At 36.0% G+C, this 20059-nt stretch overlaps 1 protein-coding gene across 8 annotated transcripts in view; it reads right to left on the reverse strand.

Moving 5' to 3' along the window:
* Positions 1–4116: 4116 nt before the first annotated feature.
* LOC105211882 (tyrosine-protein kinase Src64B) overlaps positions 4117–20059 on the reverse strand; it is a 54921-nt gene continuing 38978 nt past the window's right edge. For all 8 annotated transcript variants that reach the window (XM_029040037.2, XM_054228917.1, XM_029040027.2 and 5 more), the window contains 5 exons: positions 9995–11853; positions 6332–6551; positions 5989–6242; positions 5410–5717; positions 4117–5326 (listed from right to left, as the gene is read on the reverse strand). In XM_029040037.2, the coding sequence (XP_028895870.1) occupies positions 4712–5326; positions 5410–5717; positions 5989–6242; positions 6332–6551; positions 9995–10226 (1629 nt within the window). In that variant the 5' untranslated portion in view covers positions 10227–11853 and the 3' untranslated portion in view covers positions 4117–4711. The remainder of the gene's footprint in view (positions 5327–5409; positions 5718–5988; positions 6243–6331; positions 6552–9994; positions 11854–20059) is intronic.

Genomic DNA, 20059 nt, shown 5'->3' on the forward strand with positions numbered 1-20059 from the left:
TGTGGGTCAAATTGTGTGTTACATCAATAAAATTAAATAAATAAATTGCGAAAGTATAAAATGTTCGGTTGCACCCGAACTTAGCCTTTCCTTACTTGTTCTCGATATTTTTGTAGAGAATTTTTCGAATAATAAATGATCTAAGTTTAAAATAGATGAAACCAATAGTTTTGAATCTTTGTTTAGTGATCTCTGTTTGCACTCGTTTTCCGAACCAAATTAGAACCAAAGTTTCCTTATATACATTCGTACGACTATTTGGCTGTAATCTTAGCGATTGGCGAGTGATATTTAAATAATGGGTCTAATCATTAATTCTGCTTCAGATTCTATATCGATACGGAAAGGATTTCATGCAATCATTGATTTTGTCGATAACCCACTTTACCGCAAAGTAAAAAAGGAAAACTGCTTTGCCGAAAAGTTTTCAAAATATAACGTCTGAGCTATTTCAATTATTTTTGTAAATTTTTTAAATGGATATAATCGCTTTACATTTAATTGTAATGAAAGTTTAGCTGTAAATTGTATACAACCCGTCTAGAGCCCTGTACGGAGTATTTACGTTTGTTTCCATTGCCATGTCAGGCGTCATATATGATGAAGATTCAATTTCAATTTGGGGCTGGTAATAAATTTCATTAACTAGTCTCTTGTTAGGGGTACTTGTTGTAGGTATTGTGTATTTATTATGAAGTTTCTTGCTTTTTCGTAATATTTATCGATCGAAACGGATTCAATGATTAGATCAATTATTTGTTATGGTAGAACCGCCCTAACCACGTTCCAGCCAAGGGTTATTGCCTACAGCAGCAAAAAGAAATCGTCTTGGATTGTTTCAATAATTATAAAATTGAGTAAAACACATTTGTATATTTGAATTTTATATCATAATTTATTTCATTATTATTACACATAATTTCTGTCAGCTATGATTTATATGATTCATTTCTTATTCGCTTTGGCAGCGAATCACGTGTATACCTCCCACAACGTACACTTTCAATTTGTTTTTTCTTCAGTTATTATTATTATTATTTTATTAATATTTATTATTACGCTTTAAATTTAATAATATTCATTTGTTTATGTACAAAAAATTACCAACTACGCTAAACAATTTTTTTTATAGGTTATCATTCACGTTAAGCCTAGTCACGTTCTAATGATTTTGTTGTTTTTGTTTTTCTTATTTTTTCATTATTTTATTTTGTTTTAACTTATTTTGTATTCAATATTATCAATATTTATTTTTAATCTGGTTTCACTAATTAATTAATTAATTGGTTTATGTAACATAACATTATGTCATATGCTTAATTATGTATGTTTGTATGTATGTGCATGTATATGTATGTATTTATACGCACGTGAGTGTGTGTGTATGTGAGCACATTTTGTTTATGCGACAATGAGGATGGATGCAATGCAATTCTTCTGGCGGTTTATAATTATATATATATATATGTATGTATATATGTAAGTATGTATGACTATGAAATGATTAAATATGTTTGTAAATTAACTATATTTCCATTTTGTTTTTCATTGTAAATTAGCTTAGCACGGTTGTATGTATGTATGTTTGTATGCAGGACATACAGTCAAAATAAAATGGTTTTATTTCTCATATATATGTATGCATACATATTTATACATATATGTGTAAGTGTGAGTGTGTGTGATGTGTCTATGTGATGTTGTGGCGAGCAAATGACAAATTATACAGATTTCTGGTTATATAAAACACTTTTACTGTCACACATATGGTAGATGCAACACATTATGCAGTGGATTTGAGCCAAATGAGCGCCAATTTAATTACTTATTTGTTGCTGGAGTTAAACGGTAACTAAATTTCAGAATTTGTGTATCCATGTCTGTATGTATGTGCATGCCCACAAATCCACATCAGCTTTCATTAATGCGCAGAGCACAATCCAATTAATTGTGATTGAACTCGCTGGCTTTGAGGCAAGCTGACATGGATCGCCTGATTCTCAGCTACTTTTATTGCAAACATATCCACTTGACTTTCATTCAATAATTCATCACGGTATATATATACTAGCATATTTCATATATTTCTTCATTTGTATGTATATATGTGTATGTGGAGAGTATGAATTGTGTTGCTACTGATTTTCTAACCACGATTCCTTTTGAACTACTTTCATATGTGTGTGTGTGTGTGTGTGTGCTGATATTTACTTAAGCAAGAATTCACTCATTGATGTATGTATGTATGTATGTATATATTATGTTATGTCCTATACATATTTAAATAGTTTTGTGAGAAATTTTCGTTACAAAAATGTGGAGCTCTACGCTCTTCTAAACAAAAACAAAAAATAAAAATAAAAAATAGTATAACTTTGGTTTCATTCGTTTATGTTTATGTATATTTATGCCATATAATAATACATATACATATGTATGTATGTATATATCGTATTTATGTTATTTATAACCAGTTCAAATTTGATTATTGTATTCTAATGTGATCTTCTAATGAGTAGTTCGTACGCTGGAAAAGTATAAATGAGCAAGTTGTGCTGCGCATGCGCAAAGCAAAGCTGGAAGAAAGTTACATAAATGTACAAAGTATGCAAGAGATGGTTTACATGTGGGCATGTGGGTATGTATATAGTTCTGAAACCTTTGCGAGTAGTGAGCATGAAATCAGTAAGGGTACGAGTATAGAACCGACTGTCTTTTCTAGGACGTCTACTTAGGTGCATGTGAGACATGAGGCATGATAAAACGTTGCAAAATGATTTCAGGAATGCTTTCAAATGTCTTATTTTATGCAGTGTTTGTGAAATTTGTTTAAAAAAAAATATGGAATTCGAATGTCACTCACTTAAGAAAGATGTGAAAAGTGTTAAAATAGCAAATGAACTAAAATAAATATGATTTTCAAATTTAAAAATATAAATGTTGCTAAATGAAAGGCGAAAAATATGAATACTTTTAGGAATTACATACCAACTAGAGTCCGAGGAGATTATTTAATCTAAAAATTATTTGAAGTTAAATATGAGAAAATATGGAAATTAAGTTTTAAGAAGTTTTTGCATTTTTGTTTTTCAAATAAATTTCGAATACAATTTTGCATATACATATAACAAAAGAAGGTAAATTCTAAATTTAAGCTCAATTGCACAAGATTAAAGTTTTGAAATTTTTTCTACAAAAGTTCTCGGAAAATTGTAAAAAACAATTTCATTGCAAATAATATAAGCTGGTAAGTCCATAATATATAATTTTGCGAAGCAATCGAATTACTATAGAATTACTAAGTATTAATTATTAATAGATTTACTCAGTCACTTGAAGATAATTATGGTTTATGTTTTTTGAACCGTAAACGCCACTCAATAACCACTTAACTGTATTTTCGCATACATATTTTTTCAGAATATTAGCACTGGTATTTTTTCATAGCATTGAAAGGTTAGTTTTTGTTGTTGTGATAAACATGTTAGAAATTATTTTAGAGCAAAATGCAAGTCTGTGAATATTATACTATTTTTTTTTAATATGACAGCTGTTTTACTGCTGAAAATGGTAAGAAATGCATACAAAAATATAATAACAAATAATGTTGAATATTTTGATTGGGACTTCATGATTTTCTAAAACTGAATAAAAAAAAATATGTTATAATAAAATAAGAAATTAACTCTATTTCAGCACATTTTATAAAGCGAAAGCGAAAATATATTCGAGCGTATAAAGGCTTTGTTAATTTCAATGAAAATGCTTAAATTCGATTGGTACAAATTAATACTTAGCGATAGTAAATTCAGCTGCTGTTATAAAGGGTTTCGATGAACTTACATTGCTAAATTACTACATACTAATATAAGAAAACTGAAGAAGAAGACAGTGGAAATAAAAATTACTTCAATTAGGTCGCTGTCGGCACAGCTTAGAGAGCGAGAGGATGAGAGTTACAGTTTTTAGCGCTAACCCAAAGAATGCGCATAGAACTTGTTAAATGCATGAGAGATTATTGTTTACTTTTGTTGTAATTTTTTTCTGCGAAATTTTAACAGATTTTTTATTTATTTGTTGTTTTTTTTTATCTTGCTATATTGACTGACTATCAGATATTTTATTGTTGTGGTTGTTTTTGTATTTGTTAAATGCTTTTCATATATATAGCACAATTCATTTGCCATAAGCTTAAAATTACATAAATACCTCTATATAAATTATAAAAGATTTCGCTTATCAAGTGTAAAATATTTTTTTTGTTTTTGTTTTTTTTTCTCTTTTTCTTCTCATATACTATCATAAACGTACGCATATATCATACTCGTACTAAGTGTTATGTATATAATGTAGAATAGCTTTTAGTATGTAGCAGTTTTCTTCTTCTTCGAATGTAAAAATTCTTTTCCAATTGGTACATCCCACTGACCAACATACATATTCAGCAGCGCCAACAGATTACGTATGCACCTTGATGTTGCTGCTTTGCGTTTACGCTGCAGCATAGATTTCTACTTTTGCTACTCAAAAGTTTTGTAATATTGATTTTTTTTGTTTTTGTTGTTTTTATGACTCACTTCTCAATTCAATTAAAAAGGCTTACAATTAAATCTAGTTAATTTATGTATGTTTGTATATATGTATGTGTATGTATGTATATCGCACTGGCAATAACGCTGTATCACTCTCGGCATTCGGAGTGCTACACTATTTAATCCTGCACCTCCCGATAGGGCACCTCCGACGTCACAGTGAACGATTCGAAGTAGTGATTCAAGAATTCGAATGTTGGCCGCTTCTCCGGCACCGCATCCCAACATTGCAATAGTAGATGATAAATATTATCGGGGAAATAGTGATTAGTTGGTTTCGGCATGCGGAAGCCTCGTTCGATATTCTCAATGACTTCTCGACTATGCATGCCCGGATATGGCACTTGTCCGTAGGTGAAGAGCTCCATCAGTAGAATACCATAAGACCAGACATCGGATTTGATTGAAAATTTGCCATAGATTATCGCCTCGGGTGCAGTCCATTTCACAGGGAAGCGTGAACCCTGTTTGGGGCAGTATTCGTCGTCGGCAATGACGCGCGCCAAACCGAAATCACAAATTTTGGCAACATTATTCTCACCGATCAGCACATTGCGTGCGGCCAGATCACGATGTATCAATTGTTTTGATTCGAGATATTCCATGCCGGATGCCACCTGCGTGGCGATGTAGATAAGATCTTCAAAGTGTAAATAGCGGCCGTCACCTTCGCGTAGAAAGTCCAATAAGCTGCCTTTGGACATGTACTCCTGCACAATGTAGATGGGTTCCTCCTGCAAAACGAAACACAAAGCCAACAAGTTAATATAGTATACATTCTTTCAATTATTATGCCGCTATATGTGAATGTACTCACCTGTGAGCAGACGGCGTATAATGCCACCAGGCGATTGTGTCGAAACTTCTTCATTATGGCTGCCTCTTGCAGGAACGCCGCCGTCGACATGGTGCCTTCGCGCAGCGTTTTCACGGCGACGTCAATATTGTTGCGCCACTTGCCGTAGAACACCTCACCGAAGTTGCCGCGTCCCAGCTTGCGTATCAATTGAATTTCGGAGCGCGGTATCTCGTACTTGTCACGCAATTCCGGTCCCAGGTCCCACATTTGTGGCTGCGGCTTCGGACACGGACGCGAGAGTATGTGGCAGAGGCCGAGTGCATTTTCTGCGGAAATGAAGAGTAAATTAATATACAGCGTGGCAAATGAAACGCGCAAAATAACGCTCGGCAACAACTACAGTAGCGGCCACAAAATGTAGACCAGCAGTGGAGATATTAAATTTTAAGAATTAATCAAGGGAGAAGAGAGTGGATTCAAATTATTTTAGATTGATCGTTCTATGGAGTTTTTAGGGAAATTGTGTGTATCTACATGGCACCATCTGCCGACAACTACTGTAACCAAAAATGTATGTACATGAAATAGACAACTTACTACTGTAGGCCATCACCAGCGCCTGCAACGAGGGGAAAGTCTGATTTGTGGCAATGTAGTAGCCACCGTTGTCGAGCGGCTTGATGCGATAATGTTTCACATGGTAGCCACGGCCATCTTCCCAATCCTTCACCGACAACGAATAACCATTGGGATTGTGTTCCGACGGACGCACCAGGAATGTACCGCGCGGATTCTCCTCCGCCAACAAAAGCTTATCGGCCTCTTTGCGTAGCACATTTTCAAAGAACCAACTAAAAGAGTAGAGCAGAGAGATGGAGAGGAGAAATATGTTTATTAAATCAACAACACATGGAAAATCATATAAAATATGTGTACTTACTCTTCACTGTTCACGCTACGCTCCTCGGCGACAAAGTTTAGGGGTATCAAGCCCTCCTGACGTGTGCTCAAATTGACTACACGCCACCAATCGGATTCGGTGTCGTCGATTACTTCCATCCGGTCGCCCTTCATGAAGCTCAAATCAGACTCGTCGCGCGACTTGTAGTCGTAAAGGGCGACAACGACACGTCTCTTCGGCAGACCACCTTGAACGCCAGCTGTAAATACAGAGGGGGAAAACAGGACGATGGAGAGAGATCAGTGGAGGGTTATGAAAAGCAAATATTTTTTTAAATTGCATTTGTGTGTCGTTACACTATAAGGGTTGAGTTTAAATAAATTTTAATGTGTATTTGATTGCGTCGGCGATGACAAAACTGGCAGTTGGTTAAGAGCTTTAGGAAATTGCAAAAATCACATGAATTTGAGGAAATTTAATATATCGAGGAAGAAGCTCAAGTTTTAGTATTATTTTTAATTGCAAGTGTGCTGATCGCTCTCAAGAGCTCAGGACCTCGAGAGCTCCAATAAACACACAGATATGTACGAGAGACACGAGTAGGCAAACGTGCAAATGAATTCACGAATATTTGTATGCCAGTGTGTGAATTTGAAAACAAGCAACCTAAAAACGTTGAATTCTCGGTCGTGCTGTCATATTCCATTGCAACACAATCTACTAATTGAATGAGGAGCAACAAACAGAAAAAAAGTAAATAACTGTAAAAATGTAAGCCAGCAAGGGGCGATGAGTTGAAAAATTAATGAATAACGGACCGTAATGCCAACTTTTTCCAAGTGCACTTACTGTCGCTAATTGTATTGCACTAGATATTTACTCGCTGTTTTTTTCGGTCGGTCAATCATACTTTTTGGTGTTAAGCGTGAAATGTGCGCGTGTGTCAGTGTATGTGTATGTGCAGAAAAAAGTTGAGAAGCGGCAGTGTTAGTGGTGGCTCTGTAAATGGAAATGTAAATAATTGCCTGCCGACCAGTTGCCAACTTAGCTTTTTTAGCAAGGAGCCTTGGCCTCGCCGTGCATTCCGTGAACTCAAACACACTCATACACACGAGAAAAACATAGAAAATGAACGCATACAAATGCGCATATATCGGCGCATATGCAACATGCCACACGCAGCACCACCACCGCCCTGGCGACTGGCACACATGTGGCGAGCGTAGAACATAACAAGTGGCATTTGCTACAAGTGCTGCACAGCGAAAATCAGCTTTGTTCTCCGCCTTTCAACTTTGGCCTGCAAATGGAATTTACTCAAGCTGGCTTGTAATGCTCGCACAAGCCTCAATAATGAAGACACACAGCAATCACAGCTGTGTAGCTGCTGCCATGCTGCAGCACCAAATGAATGCCACAGTGGCGGGGTCTCGGTCTCATCGCTCAATGCGCTGCTGTATTGCAGTGGCAAAGTTCAGCGGCAACCGCAGCCGCTGCTAGGGCGGACATATGCCAGAGGGCAAGTTTCAATGTTGCTGCTCAAGCGCACTACAAACACACACACGTTTATATAAATAGTAAATTTTATTAGACACAGTAGCGTGAAATATTTGTGCATATTAAAAAATACAATTTTATAAGGAGTTGTTCTTAAAAAAGTTTGATGTTGGTCGATAGTCTGAAAGTCTCGAATAAACTTAATTACGACTATAACTAATACTATTCGTTACCTATTTCGTCTTCTATCGTTCAGCAACATCATCTAACCAATAATTGCCTACATTGAGAAGCTGTTTCAAATGCCTAATATGCAAAATCGAACTAACTAACTAACTAGGGCTAACTATTCAAGTATTTAAAATATTATTTTATTACTAGAAGAGAAAAAAGGAGTTTGTCAGTCTACCGTTAAAGAGATACCCTAGCATATATATTTCATTCCTAAAGTAGTTGAATATTCTAAAAATACCGTGTTACCAGTAAGTGAACTAAATATTTATTTGAATAAATGCTTTAATTTTCCCCAGCACTGCACATGCGAGTACCAGAGGGCATACAACTATAAATATTTAATTATTCAACCGCGTTAAGTCGTACTTAAGCGATGTTGAGCTCAAGCCAAGCGAGAAGGAAAGTCGTCGTATTTATGGTGTTACCACGCGGTGGATCACACACATACCTACACATACACCAATGGTACATGTTATGATACCGAAAAATGGAATCGGACCTAACCAAAACATAAAAACCACTAAGCACAAGTAAAATTGAGATTGTTGAGGAAGAGAACTTTCCTCACCCGGTTTTGGCATTAATATCTAAGTGTTTTAGACTAAAACTAAAAAAGGCAGAGAGGTTGAGAGGCTTCTGACTCTTTACCAACAAGGTAGATGAGATGTAAATTTATAAGGTCTGTTAATGAACCGGTAAGTTGATGGTCATAGATGAAAACATATCCGTTACAGGTGAGCCAAAAAATTTTTTTTTTTTTCAATTACGAAGATAAGTTACTTCATCTTGGGATTCACCTGGCTCGAAGGCTTACATGGCGGAAACATATAGCGAGTAAAGTAACTTGAATGAAGTTAAGAGCAGCAAATTTAAATTGGCTTCTAAACAAAAATTCTAAACTTAGCCTAGACAACAAAGTCCTGTTATACAATGCAATCATAAAACCGATTTGGATGAATGGTATTCAACTGTGGGGTACGACTTGTGAGACCAACATTGATATTATTCAGAGATTCCAATCTAAAATGCATAGAACAATCACGGGTTCCCCATGGTACATGCGTAACGAAAATATCCATAAAGACCTTGATATTCCTATGGTAAAGAAGGAAATAGAGGACAGCAGAAAGAAACATATTTCTAAACTTCGTGAACATACAAACCCATTGGCCAATTCCTTGGTACATTCCTGCAATCAAACACGTTTAAAGGAAGAGATCTACCTGCCTGCTAAAGAGCAACGTTCTACCAAAAAGCCCAACCACATTCCTGAGCTTACTTAGTTGTAAATAGATTTGAATACTTATTGTTAGGATTTAAAGAAAGCAGATTCAATAAATAAAGAAATATTAAGGGGAAAAAAATTACGAAGATTCTAAATACATATTTAAACACAATTTGTATCCTTAACCGCCTTAATACGAATAGCGTTCTAACATTTACATAAACTCAATCAAACCTACACAAACAAGCACATTTCAGTCATTGGAAAGTTTCAAAGCCCACTAAATATTAACAACTCGTAAGCACTTTTTATGTATGTTTGTGTGTGAGTGTGTGTATTTGTATGTCAAGCTTAAAATTTAATTAATGAATATTCTCAAAAACAAAAAAATAAAAGTTTCGCACTCACTCAATGAGCTGTGAGCTTACACTGATTAACAAATAAATACGGATTACATGTAATAAAGTATTAAAACGGGCGACCTTTCACATAATTACACACACAAATATATATATGTAAATGAAGAGTGCTTTCACATATTCATACATCCCCACTCACATACACATTCACACATACGGTTATGACGGCAGAGTAAATGAGCCTGTCAATTCATTGGGTTTCCCGATTGCCCACTGCGCGTTGCAAACTTAATAATTAACTTGGCACACATACAACAAACAAACACATACATACACATGCAGATATGTGGATTTCACAGCTAATATAACGGTTGTGAGTACACTTACTTGGTGTTGTACGCGGGCGTATTATGTCTGCGCCGCCCTTGGCGCCAATTTTCAGCGGCCCACGATTCGGATCTGGCGTATAACGGGAGTCCAGCGAACCGCCATTGTTATGCTTCTGACCGCTATTATTTATATGCGTCTGACCGAATGTGTAATCTGATTTTTTATAGCCACTCGGGTAGGCAAGTGCCAGCTCCTGATCCTGTCGTTTGCTGCAGCATTTATTGCCCATTTTGCACGTCTGCTTCGTTTACCGCTCGCTCGTCGCCGCTTGCTACTTGCCACCACCAACAACAACAACAACAACAAGCTCAGCCGGCTGGCCCGTTTGGCTCACTCACTCACGCACTCACTAGCTGGCTGGCGGCTACACGCTGCTCCTATGTGTTATAAATAAAATTTGCTTATCCGCCAGTTCGCACTGCTGTGGCACACTATTTTATAGAACAACAACAACAAAACGGCTGTATGCACTGAAAAAGTCACTTTGCTAAGTTGAAGTAAAAACAAAAACAATTTGTGTTGCAATAAATTTGATTATTCGATTTTAAATGCTTTCACCGTGTTGCTGTGAGGAGGCGCACGGTTGCAATTTGATTTGTCCGTTATTTGTGTATTTTGGGGGGGTTTATTACTAACTAAACGTCGTTGTCAATACAAATGGTATCAGATGCGTTGTAGTTGTTGTTTTTGTGTTGTTATTTCACTTTTTCGTATTTAAAAAAATGCTGCAATTCTTGTTCGTTTTTGGCAATGTTAATTGTTGGTTTTTGGTTTGTCAATTTCGCTTTGAGTTGTTTCAGTTATTGTTTTTGTGTTTTTTTTCGCTTCTCTTTCACTTTACTTCAAATTAAGTTGTATATATTCGCGCACTTCCTGCCTTATCGTGGAATTCTGTTTTGATTTCGAGATCATTTGTTGCATGCCGCTACTTCATTGTGGTTTGTTTTGTTTTTGTTTACTGATTTGTTGTTGTTTTGTGAACGTTCATTTAAATTCAAAATTCAATTGAGATGTTTAATTAATTTAATAAACTATCAGTCAAGTTATTTATTTTTGGATTTGTTTTTGTTTTTGTTAAAATATTTACGATTTAAAAGTGAAAAAATATGGAGGGCTTTAAATTTGAAAAGCTTTGGATACAGTTAGTTAGTTGTTGGCTCCGACTAATTACTACCACAACTATGGCTTTGCACTGCACCAGTGACGACGTGTTGTCCTTTTGATTACCATTTATTTAAGTCGTAAACTAGTAGTTGTGACTGTGGCACGTGACACACTGGCTCGAGAAACACTGTTGCACTTAGTACGTTTGTCTTGCCAATATAATTTGGCGTCGCTACTGATATTAGTTAGTGATTAGCACGCACGATTTTATGTAGTTCAATATGTGTAGTGTAGTGTTGTGTAGGTTTTGGTGATGTGGTGTTTCAAGTGGCACTGGCGCTTGTGACGAGTCGCTTATCCCTCTGCAACGTCGTACCGTTCTGTGCAGTGCTCACAAGCACCTTCGTAGTAGTACTGCGGGTTCGGCGGATTTGTTGATTCCACTTTCGTTCGTTTTATTCTCTTCTTTCGCCTGTGTTTGTTGAGTGTTGCCGCCTTTGGCTTCGTAATCGTGTTCGGTTACACTACGGCGACCTTTATGTCGTCGCACTCGTTCTCGTCCTCGTCGTCGGCGTCGGCAATTTCGTTTGTGTTGCAGTCATGTGTTATGCTTTGCTGTTTTGTTTATATTTTGTTTGATTTTCTTTGACGTTATTCTCATTGCTATACGGTATTTCCCTTGACCCTAAGGATTGACTTCTTTATATGTTGTTGTGGCTGTTGCTATTGTTGTTGTTGCTAGTATTGAAAATCTGTAATGAAAGAAATTTAAAAATCTATTTTAGTATATTTACTAAGAAACATAAAAGGAAAGGAAACATTTTTTTGTTTGTGTTTGTATGAAGAATGCTTCAAAGAATTTATACCTCAAAACAATGGCGTTTCCAGCGAAATGTCATACGACATTATGTGTCATGTCATATGACATTTGTAGAATGGAAAGCGACGCTGTTGCAACTGAAGTGACAGTTTGTTTATTTTTAAAAGTTAGCAGCATGATTTGTGCCACAATTAAAGATGTTTTCTTTCAGTGACAGTTTTACAAATGCTTGCCTTTAGGATCGAAACACATTCGAATATTCAAATATGTTTTTTGGAAAGAAACAGCACCTGAGCTATTTTCAGTTCCTCAACTTCATTATTAAAACCCATTTCATTTAGTACATTCTACAATTATAAACTTGAAGAAATGAATGAGGAATACTCCATTATCAAAGCATTTTTAAGAGCAATAGACAAATGTAGAATTTTGAAAAAAAAAAAAGGTAGTTCAACTTCATACATAGCCCATCTATTTATCCCTCAAATAATATGGCATCATTTATTTGGCTTGACCTCAAAAACCCAGCGGCTTGCTTACAACTGCGATTGGCAATAACTTTATTGCTCACTCGGGTATTTGCAAAATTATTTACGCAAAACAAAACATAAAAGTTAAGAAAACCTTCTACGCAATCAAAAACGTGTGATAACGTTGCTATGCGAATCACAAGTCATTCGCCCGCATAAACACGAGCGCCAAGTTCAAGCGCAGCAAGAAGACGGGCCAATGACTTTAGTGGCAGCTCAGCTTCCCTGCAACTTGGCTAACGGTAGCACGCGACTCACAACCCACAGCCCCAGCTGATTACCCACTATCCACTGCTGGCTGCCGTTCACCTTTTTCGTTCGTTTATAGCCGATTTCGTCTGCGAAATGTCCTTTCGAGATTTTGGCAATTTATTTCCATTCAACTGCAGAGAATGCGCACAAAGTCTTTGACCGACTGCGCTCAACTCGTTCAAGGCAGCATTTGTTGTTGCCGCTACGGTGGCTTTGAGCGATGGAGTGCAGTGTTCGACAAATCGGCGACTGTTGTCTGGCAGTCAGCACTAAATTGCAGCATAAACACTTGCAGATGTTCATCTATTGGCGGTCTGCTGTTGTTCCCGTTGTTGTGGTCTCCAGTTTTGTTATTGTCTACAGCGAGAGATGACAATGACATACAAGTACCCTCGACGCCCATTCTCTTTCACCTGCCTAATGCGGCTCCCTAGCACTACTAGCATACTTATTGCTCTGTAGCCGATCAAGCATGTGTGGATGTTTGTGTGTGTCGAGTCAAGGGTTGATTATCGCCTGTTGCCATTAATAGCGTTCAATTGGTTAATTGAGGGGTTGTGTAAATTGCAATTTGTGCCTCAATGATATCCTAGACGAGCACGAGAAGAGTAGGATAATAACAATAATAACAATGGTATGGCAGCTCAGAGCTAAATTGTTACTTTACAAATAGATTTCTATCGATTGTATTAAGTGTAATTAAGGGGGCTTATTCAGCTGCAACTGACTGTGAGCGTTCGAATTAAGGTGCCTGTGGTTGTTGCAGTAAATTTAATGTGAAACATCTGTCTGAACACGTACGACGAGTCGGATCTCTTCCCTCTAAAATAACATCGGACGGCATTTCAAAGAGCAAGGTCCATATGTGTCAGCAGCAGAAGACTAAATTTGCTGTCAAAGCGGCACAAAACAAAAAGCACAAAATGGCCATTCAACCGAATGAAGTCCACTGGACTTTTGGACACAAAGCGTTGACAAATGAAAACCGCACAGTCAAACGAAAAATCGAAAGCAAGAAACTTGCGGAAAGGAAATCCGATTGCATTTCAATTTTATTTTGATTTTCATATCTTTCATTTTCGCCTTTTTTCTGTCAGCATAATCGGGATGTGCAGTGAGCCGGAAATCGAAGCATGAGGCAGATCATAAAGGATTAAAAGTAATATTCAGTTTTTTGGTGTTTTCTTTGTGAGTTGGAAAATTCGAAATGCATTCAAAGCAAAAATATATATAGAGGAAACAGGAAAGCTATTTTAGGGCGGTGATGTAGTAAAATGGAGAAAAACTTGTAGCATACGAGTATTCTATATTAAAAGTAACTGAATTGACATTCAGTTTACTAAAAGCGGGAAAGCAAAAGAGAGAGAGTTCATTAGGAAGTGATTGAACTAAATAAATTTGTATTATTATCAGAACTCATCTTATCTGTCAGACATACCATACATATTATAGAGTAAAATGTTTATATCCATAGAGAGTGATCTATATAACTGTGAATAAAAGTTTAGAAAAAGTCTATGAACCGATTACGCCGGATCGATTTATTCCTTTTTTGGTACTACATCTTATTAAGTAAAACATTAACATTAAATTTTTTATATCTGTTATTTAATATATCTATAATACTGACGGAACATATTGGATGAAGTCAACAAGAGAGAAGTTACTGTCGTAAATATTCATTCATGATTTGTGTTAACCCTTCACGTGATTATTGCTTTCTGGCTTATTTAATAACTGAATTTTCGATTTTTTGTATCTTCAAACTAAGATATGTGATGAAATTATCGATAGCACAAACAGGTCCTTGTTATAATAAAATCTACCTGTTGATAATTTTTGATATAACTATATTTATATGAAAGATTGCTACCTAGAGAGAGTTATGAAACAAAAACTTCGCATGAAAACATAATCAATTGTAGGAGAAAACCACGACGATAAATAGGAGGATATTAAATTCTCAGATGGAATGATTCGTTCACATTTAAATATTAAAGTCGAAAGATGTAAGAAAATCCAGTGGAAAAGTTTGAATCTGGATCCCTCCCATAGAAAGGTATATAATATTTTGGATTTGAAGATAAGAATGTAGATCGTAACCAATGTATATAGGATGTAAATGAAACATTAAAGACAATGTCGTGGATTAAAATCACAAAATTATGACAATAAATTTAACATAATTTACAAATTATGTAACAAAAAAAAGAGGATTAGGTAAATTTGTGTAAACAAGATTTTAGGTATTATGAGTTAACAGATAACATATTACAAAGCAAATCATCTAAAAAATATTCAAAAACAAATAGATGTTGAAAGACAATGCAAATGTTTGCGACTCAAATGCACACAATTTTGGCTTCTTTTCTCTTTTTTCAATGTTTTCAATTGCCTGTTTCCCGTTACATTTGCGTATGTTCAAGGTTTTTCCCCTTCTGCATCCTTGAAGTGTTGTTTACATACCTAATTTTTATGTTGGTTACGGTTACTTGCGGTTTTCCTGAGCACTTCAAACCTCTTTTATGTTTGATACAGCAAAAATCACTTGAACGGCGCATGTGAATGCGACGACGACGACGCAAGGACAAAGGGACGAGTGAGAGTATGCGTCTGTCTCTACTTAAAAAGTCGATTCCGCGTCCGCTTCCGGTGACGCCACTCCAGCTCGCACACACAAGAGCCAGAGAGCAAAGAGCAGAGGCAAGGCGAGCAGGCAAAGAAACAGACAGACTGTGAACGCCAGACAGTCGTTCACCTTTAAGAGTCACGTGTTATCGATTAGTTGGAAATATGTAATGTAAACACCCACACACAAACGCATCTTAGAGGAGCGCATAGAAGGCAAATATAAATACATAAATATGTAAAGAAGACATTTGTAGGCATAAGAAAGCGGTTAATTGCAGGGAAATCCATCAGCAAATGTGCGGGCTCTTTCTTGGTTTCATGCATACATATTTATATGTAAGTGTGTGTGCTCTTGAAACACAATTATACACGAATTATGGCTCGCTTTCGCGCGCTGCGAAGGTAGCAACAGAACACTCGGCGCGGTGTAATAAAAACACTTCCAAACTCTAGTCTGTCCTCCCCGGCAATCCATGCACCATAGACTCGTTCTTACTCTCGGATATGAGCATATCTACATGTAGATGTGTTTGTATTTGAAATCTCAAGAGCGACGCGTGGCTTGCCGACGGTGCAAGATGTATGCCTGTGTGCTCCGGCTCAGGTATTAAATCTCGAACAGGCTCCCACACACAAACACATCCAGGCTGTGATGTAAACAAACGGCGCTTGCCTATCACCAGGAATGTGTGCAGCAGTCGACGAGATTTTGATGAAGAATTATGCTCGGGTATTCAAAATGTTGTTGAATGTCGTGTGTGTGTTTACATTTTTACGACGCATACCGTTAGGCGGTAATGGGCACATGGAGTCTTGCCACACACGCGCACCAAATGCTCTTTAAGGGAATTCCTTTCGCCTTCGGGATATTTGACTTTTATTGGGAATCGAGCGAAGCATGCCTAACACTCACATCCGTCTTTGGAAAAAGGCAAATAAAGCTCTAACGCACATAACGGCATAATTGGTGTTTTTTATTTTTTCTTGTCACACATGTTGCATGTATGCAATCGCCCATAGCCATATTTTTGTTTTCTTTTCTTTTTTCAGTTTCTTAACAATCGCAACGCCTTTTGTTTTACAGCACCTAATTCGGTCGCACGAAGTTAGCAAATCTGATGTCATTCATTACATTGTTAATAAGTCACGCTAAAATTGTTATTGCCGCACTATTGATTTTCGTAATTGCGATTGCAAACCCCATCCGTATCAGTAATGGGGTGATTCACAATGTTGGAAAAAATATATAAATGTATTACTTTTCAGGATTTAAAAATATTATTAATAGTATTCAGATGAAATGTACAAATAAAAAAAATGCAGATCGGCGAATCGAACAAACTGCTATAATTACAGTACATATTCGATATAAGACGAGAGTCTTTATACCATTTAAATTAAGTACCTACGAAGAAATATTGTATTATAAAGAATGATAAAAGTCAGCTGTTTTTATTCGTTAAGAGTTAAAGAGTAGCGATTCGAACACATTATACCAGCCGTTTGTCATTTGAGACACTCACCATAGAGAAACTTATCTAAGATCTTTAAAACGCATCTGAAGAATTGTCTTGACCATTGAATTAAAAAGTGGCATGGGTAAACCTTCAAATTACATCACTGATGTTGAACGATATTAAAAAACGCTTTCTTTAACTTAAATACTTACTTTTTCGAGTTATGAATTATTCGTCACAAATTCTCTCTTATGTAAAAGCTCTCTTTGTTAAAAGCTCAAAAGCTAACCCTAAAATCGAGTTTGAAAAGTGTTTCGACGATTGAAAGAAGCACTGGCATAAGTGAAAAATATCGAAGGACTATTTTGAAGCCTACGACATTAATGTACAGGAATGAATACATTTAAAAAAAAAAAAAAAAAAAAAAACGAAAATTCCCGTTATTTTTTGAACACACCTCGTATATTGATTCTAAAATAAAATTCACCAGTATATGCCTCTAATTGCATATATTTGTGTCATTTCATTAATATTACGCTTTGAAACCGCTTGCAACTTCTGATAATGAGCCGTTGCTTTGGAAATAATTGGAAATGCAGTAACACGGTAATGACAGCCTCTAACGATGGAATTGTGTGATAAGAAACGATTATTGACACGAACTGCAGTTATCACTGAGAGACTGGAAATACAATAATTGTTTAGATAAATGTAATTAAAAAGATAAATACAATGCAAACAAATATGCAATTTGAAGCTTAGAGGCAAAACAACGCTAATTAAAAAAAATTCCATTCGAAAATTAGAAAGAATCAGATTTGTTAGTTTTCATTGAAGAAATATGCAATGCATGAGTAATTAACATTACAGAAATGAATATATTCTACTATCTAGCCTATCTCACTTACTTAAATGACTTTTTGCTTTAAAATAAAAGCTTTAGAGACCATTTTTTCGGTCGACTTTTATATTTGATTAGACTTGTAAAGGAAACTATGCAGAAACAGTTTATTAAATTTTTCGAATTTTTTTAAGATTATTTTTGGCAATTGAGCATAGGAAGATCTATAATCGACTTAGATTTTTTTGGTGAAACCATCACAGTTAGACCATAACCGCTCATTTTGTTTCAGACTAATCCACGAAAGACTCTATTATCAAGAGGTCTGTCAATTTGTTTACTCTCCGCATTACTTTTATACAAAATTATTATATTTTCCATAAATTCACACTCTTTGCTTTGTCTCACATAACTGTTGCTGACCCTTTCGCGGTGTTTTGTACAGTCTAATAATGCACGAGCGAACGCACAGTGAAATTATAGTTTTTGTTGTTAACTGCACATATGAGTATCTCCAAAATCAACACAATTATACAACAAACACTTCACTGTTGGCATTTGGAAATGGCAAACTGAAACTGAGTAGTCGGCAGTGAATGATTCAATTAAATTAACACACAGTTGCAGTGCGAGCACTTTCAATGCGAAATACAGTAATTGGCATTCGGAGTGAAAAAATTCGCATAATTGTTTTAATATATGGTAGTACAAGCAGTAAATTGAATTGTTTGCATGAACTATGTATGTATGGGTATTGGGTATGGCAAACATTTTATTTATATGCATTTACTGCAAAATTTTAATACACACCGGTTTACATCATTTGGTGTGTACATAAACATGAACAAATTTAGCATTATTATATGTTAAATAACGTACGAACTTTGTAATAATGTCTCTTTGTGTAGATGGGATGATCCATTAGACTCGTTTAATAAAAAAAAAATTTTTTTAAATAAAAGGAAGGGCTAAGTTCGGGTGTAACCGAACATTTTATACTCTCGCAATTAATTTATTTATCTTTATATATAGTATATAATACACAATTTGACCCACATATTCGTCATATATATTGTATAAAGTCCATTGAAAGTTGGAAACCATAATATTAGACTAGAACCTATGGTCCGATTTCGGCGATTTTTAGAATGGGACTGCCACACTATAAACATAGTATTTGTGCAAAGGTCTGCACCGATATCTTCACTAGTGCTTACTTTATATATTGTAAAGTTAACGACTCAGATCGTCTTCAAAGTTCTGGTATATAGGAAGTAGGCGTGGTTGTGAAGCGATTTGTCCTATTTTCACAACATATCATTGGGATGTAAGGAAACTATTACAAACCAAGTTTCATTGAAATCGGTCGAGTAGTTCCTTAGCTATTGGTTTTGTCCCATAAGTGGGCGACGCCACGCCCATTTTCTATTTTGTAAAAAAATCTGAGTGCAGCTTCCATCTGCTATTTCTTATGTAAAATTTAAAATTTGTTTCTGACGTTTTTCGTTAGTGAGTTAACCCACTTTTAGTAATTTTCAACCTAACCTTTGTATGGGAGGTGGGTGTGTTTATTATTCGATTTCTTTCATTTTTGGACTGTATTAGGAAGTGGCTAAAAAACGACTGCAGAAAGTTTGGTTTACATAGTTCTATTGGTTTGCGAGATATGTACAAAAAACGTATTTGGGGCGGTGCCACGCCCACTACCCCAAAAAAATACATCCACATATGCCCCTTCATAGTGCGATCCTTCATACCAAATTTTATTTCCATAGTTTTATTTTTGGCTTAGTTATGGCACTTTTTGTGTTTTCGGTTTTCGTCATTTTGTGGGCGTGACAGTGGTCCGATTTTGCTCATTTTCGAATTTCATTGGTCATTGGTCTATTGTTCTCGCAATTTGGTGCCAATTGGATATACCAAGTGCAGCCAGGCCTTTCGCCAAAGTGTTCCACCAGCGTGTACTACATCGAACATTTTCAAAGCTGGAATGCTTTTCGTCAGTCACGCTTCATCACCATAAAACAGGGCTAGAATAACACGCGTCTGTAGAGTTTAGTCTTTGTAATTTACTTTCAATTGTCTACTCAGTTCAAAGTAATACTGTTGGCAAGAGTAATTCTGCGTAGGATTTCAAGGCTTAGTGTTATGCATATAAAATAGGCGGTGTTGTTCCAATTTCACTAATTTTCTGAGCATCAAGTAAGCTTGGAACTCGTTTCCTTTTTAATAGGACTAGATTCTGTAGGTTTTGTAGTTCAACACAGCCTTCAAAGACGCATATATTTCACAGCTGTCAGGCAATTAGTTCGAAAGATGGTGAGAAATGGTTTTATGACTTTTATTCGAGATTTTCGCTAAGCGTAGCAAGCATTCCTACTATTTCATAAAAACCGCAGAAAACATAATCGAAATATGTGACAAAAA

This window comes from Zeugodacus cucurbitae, chromosome 4 (assembly GCF_028554725.1).
Source record: "Zeugodacus cucurbitae isolate PBARC_wt_2022May chromosome 4, idZeuCucr1.2, whole genome shotgun sequence".
NCBI classification, from domain to species: Eukaryota; Metazoa; Arthropoda; class Insecta; order Diptera; family Tephritidae; genus Zeugodacus; species Zeugodacus cucurbitae.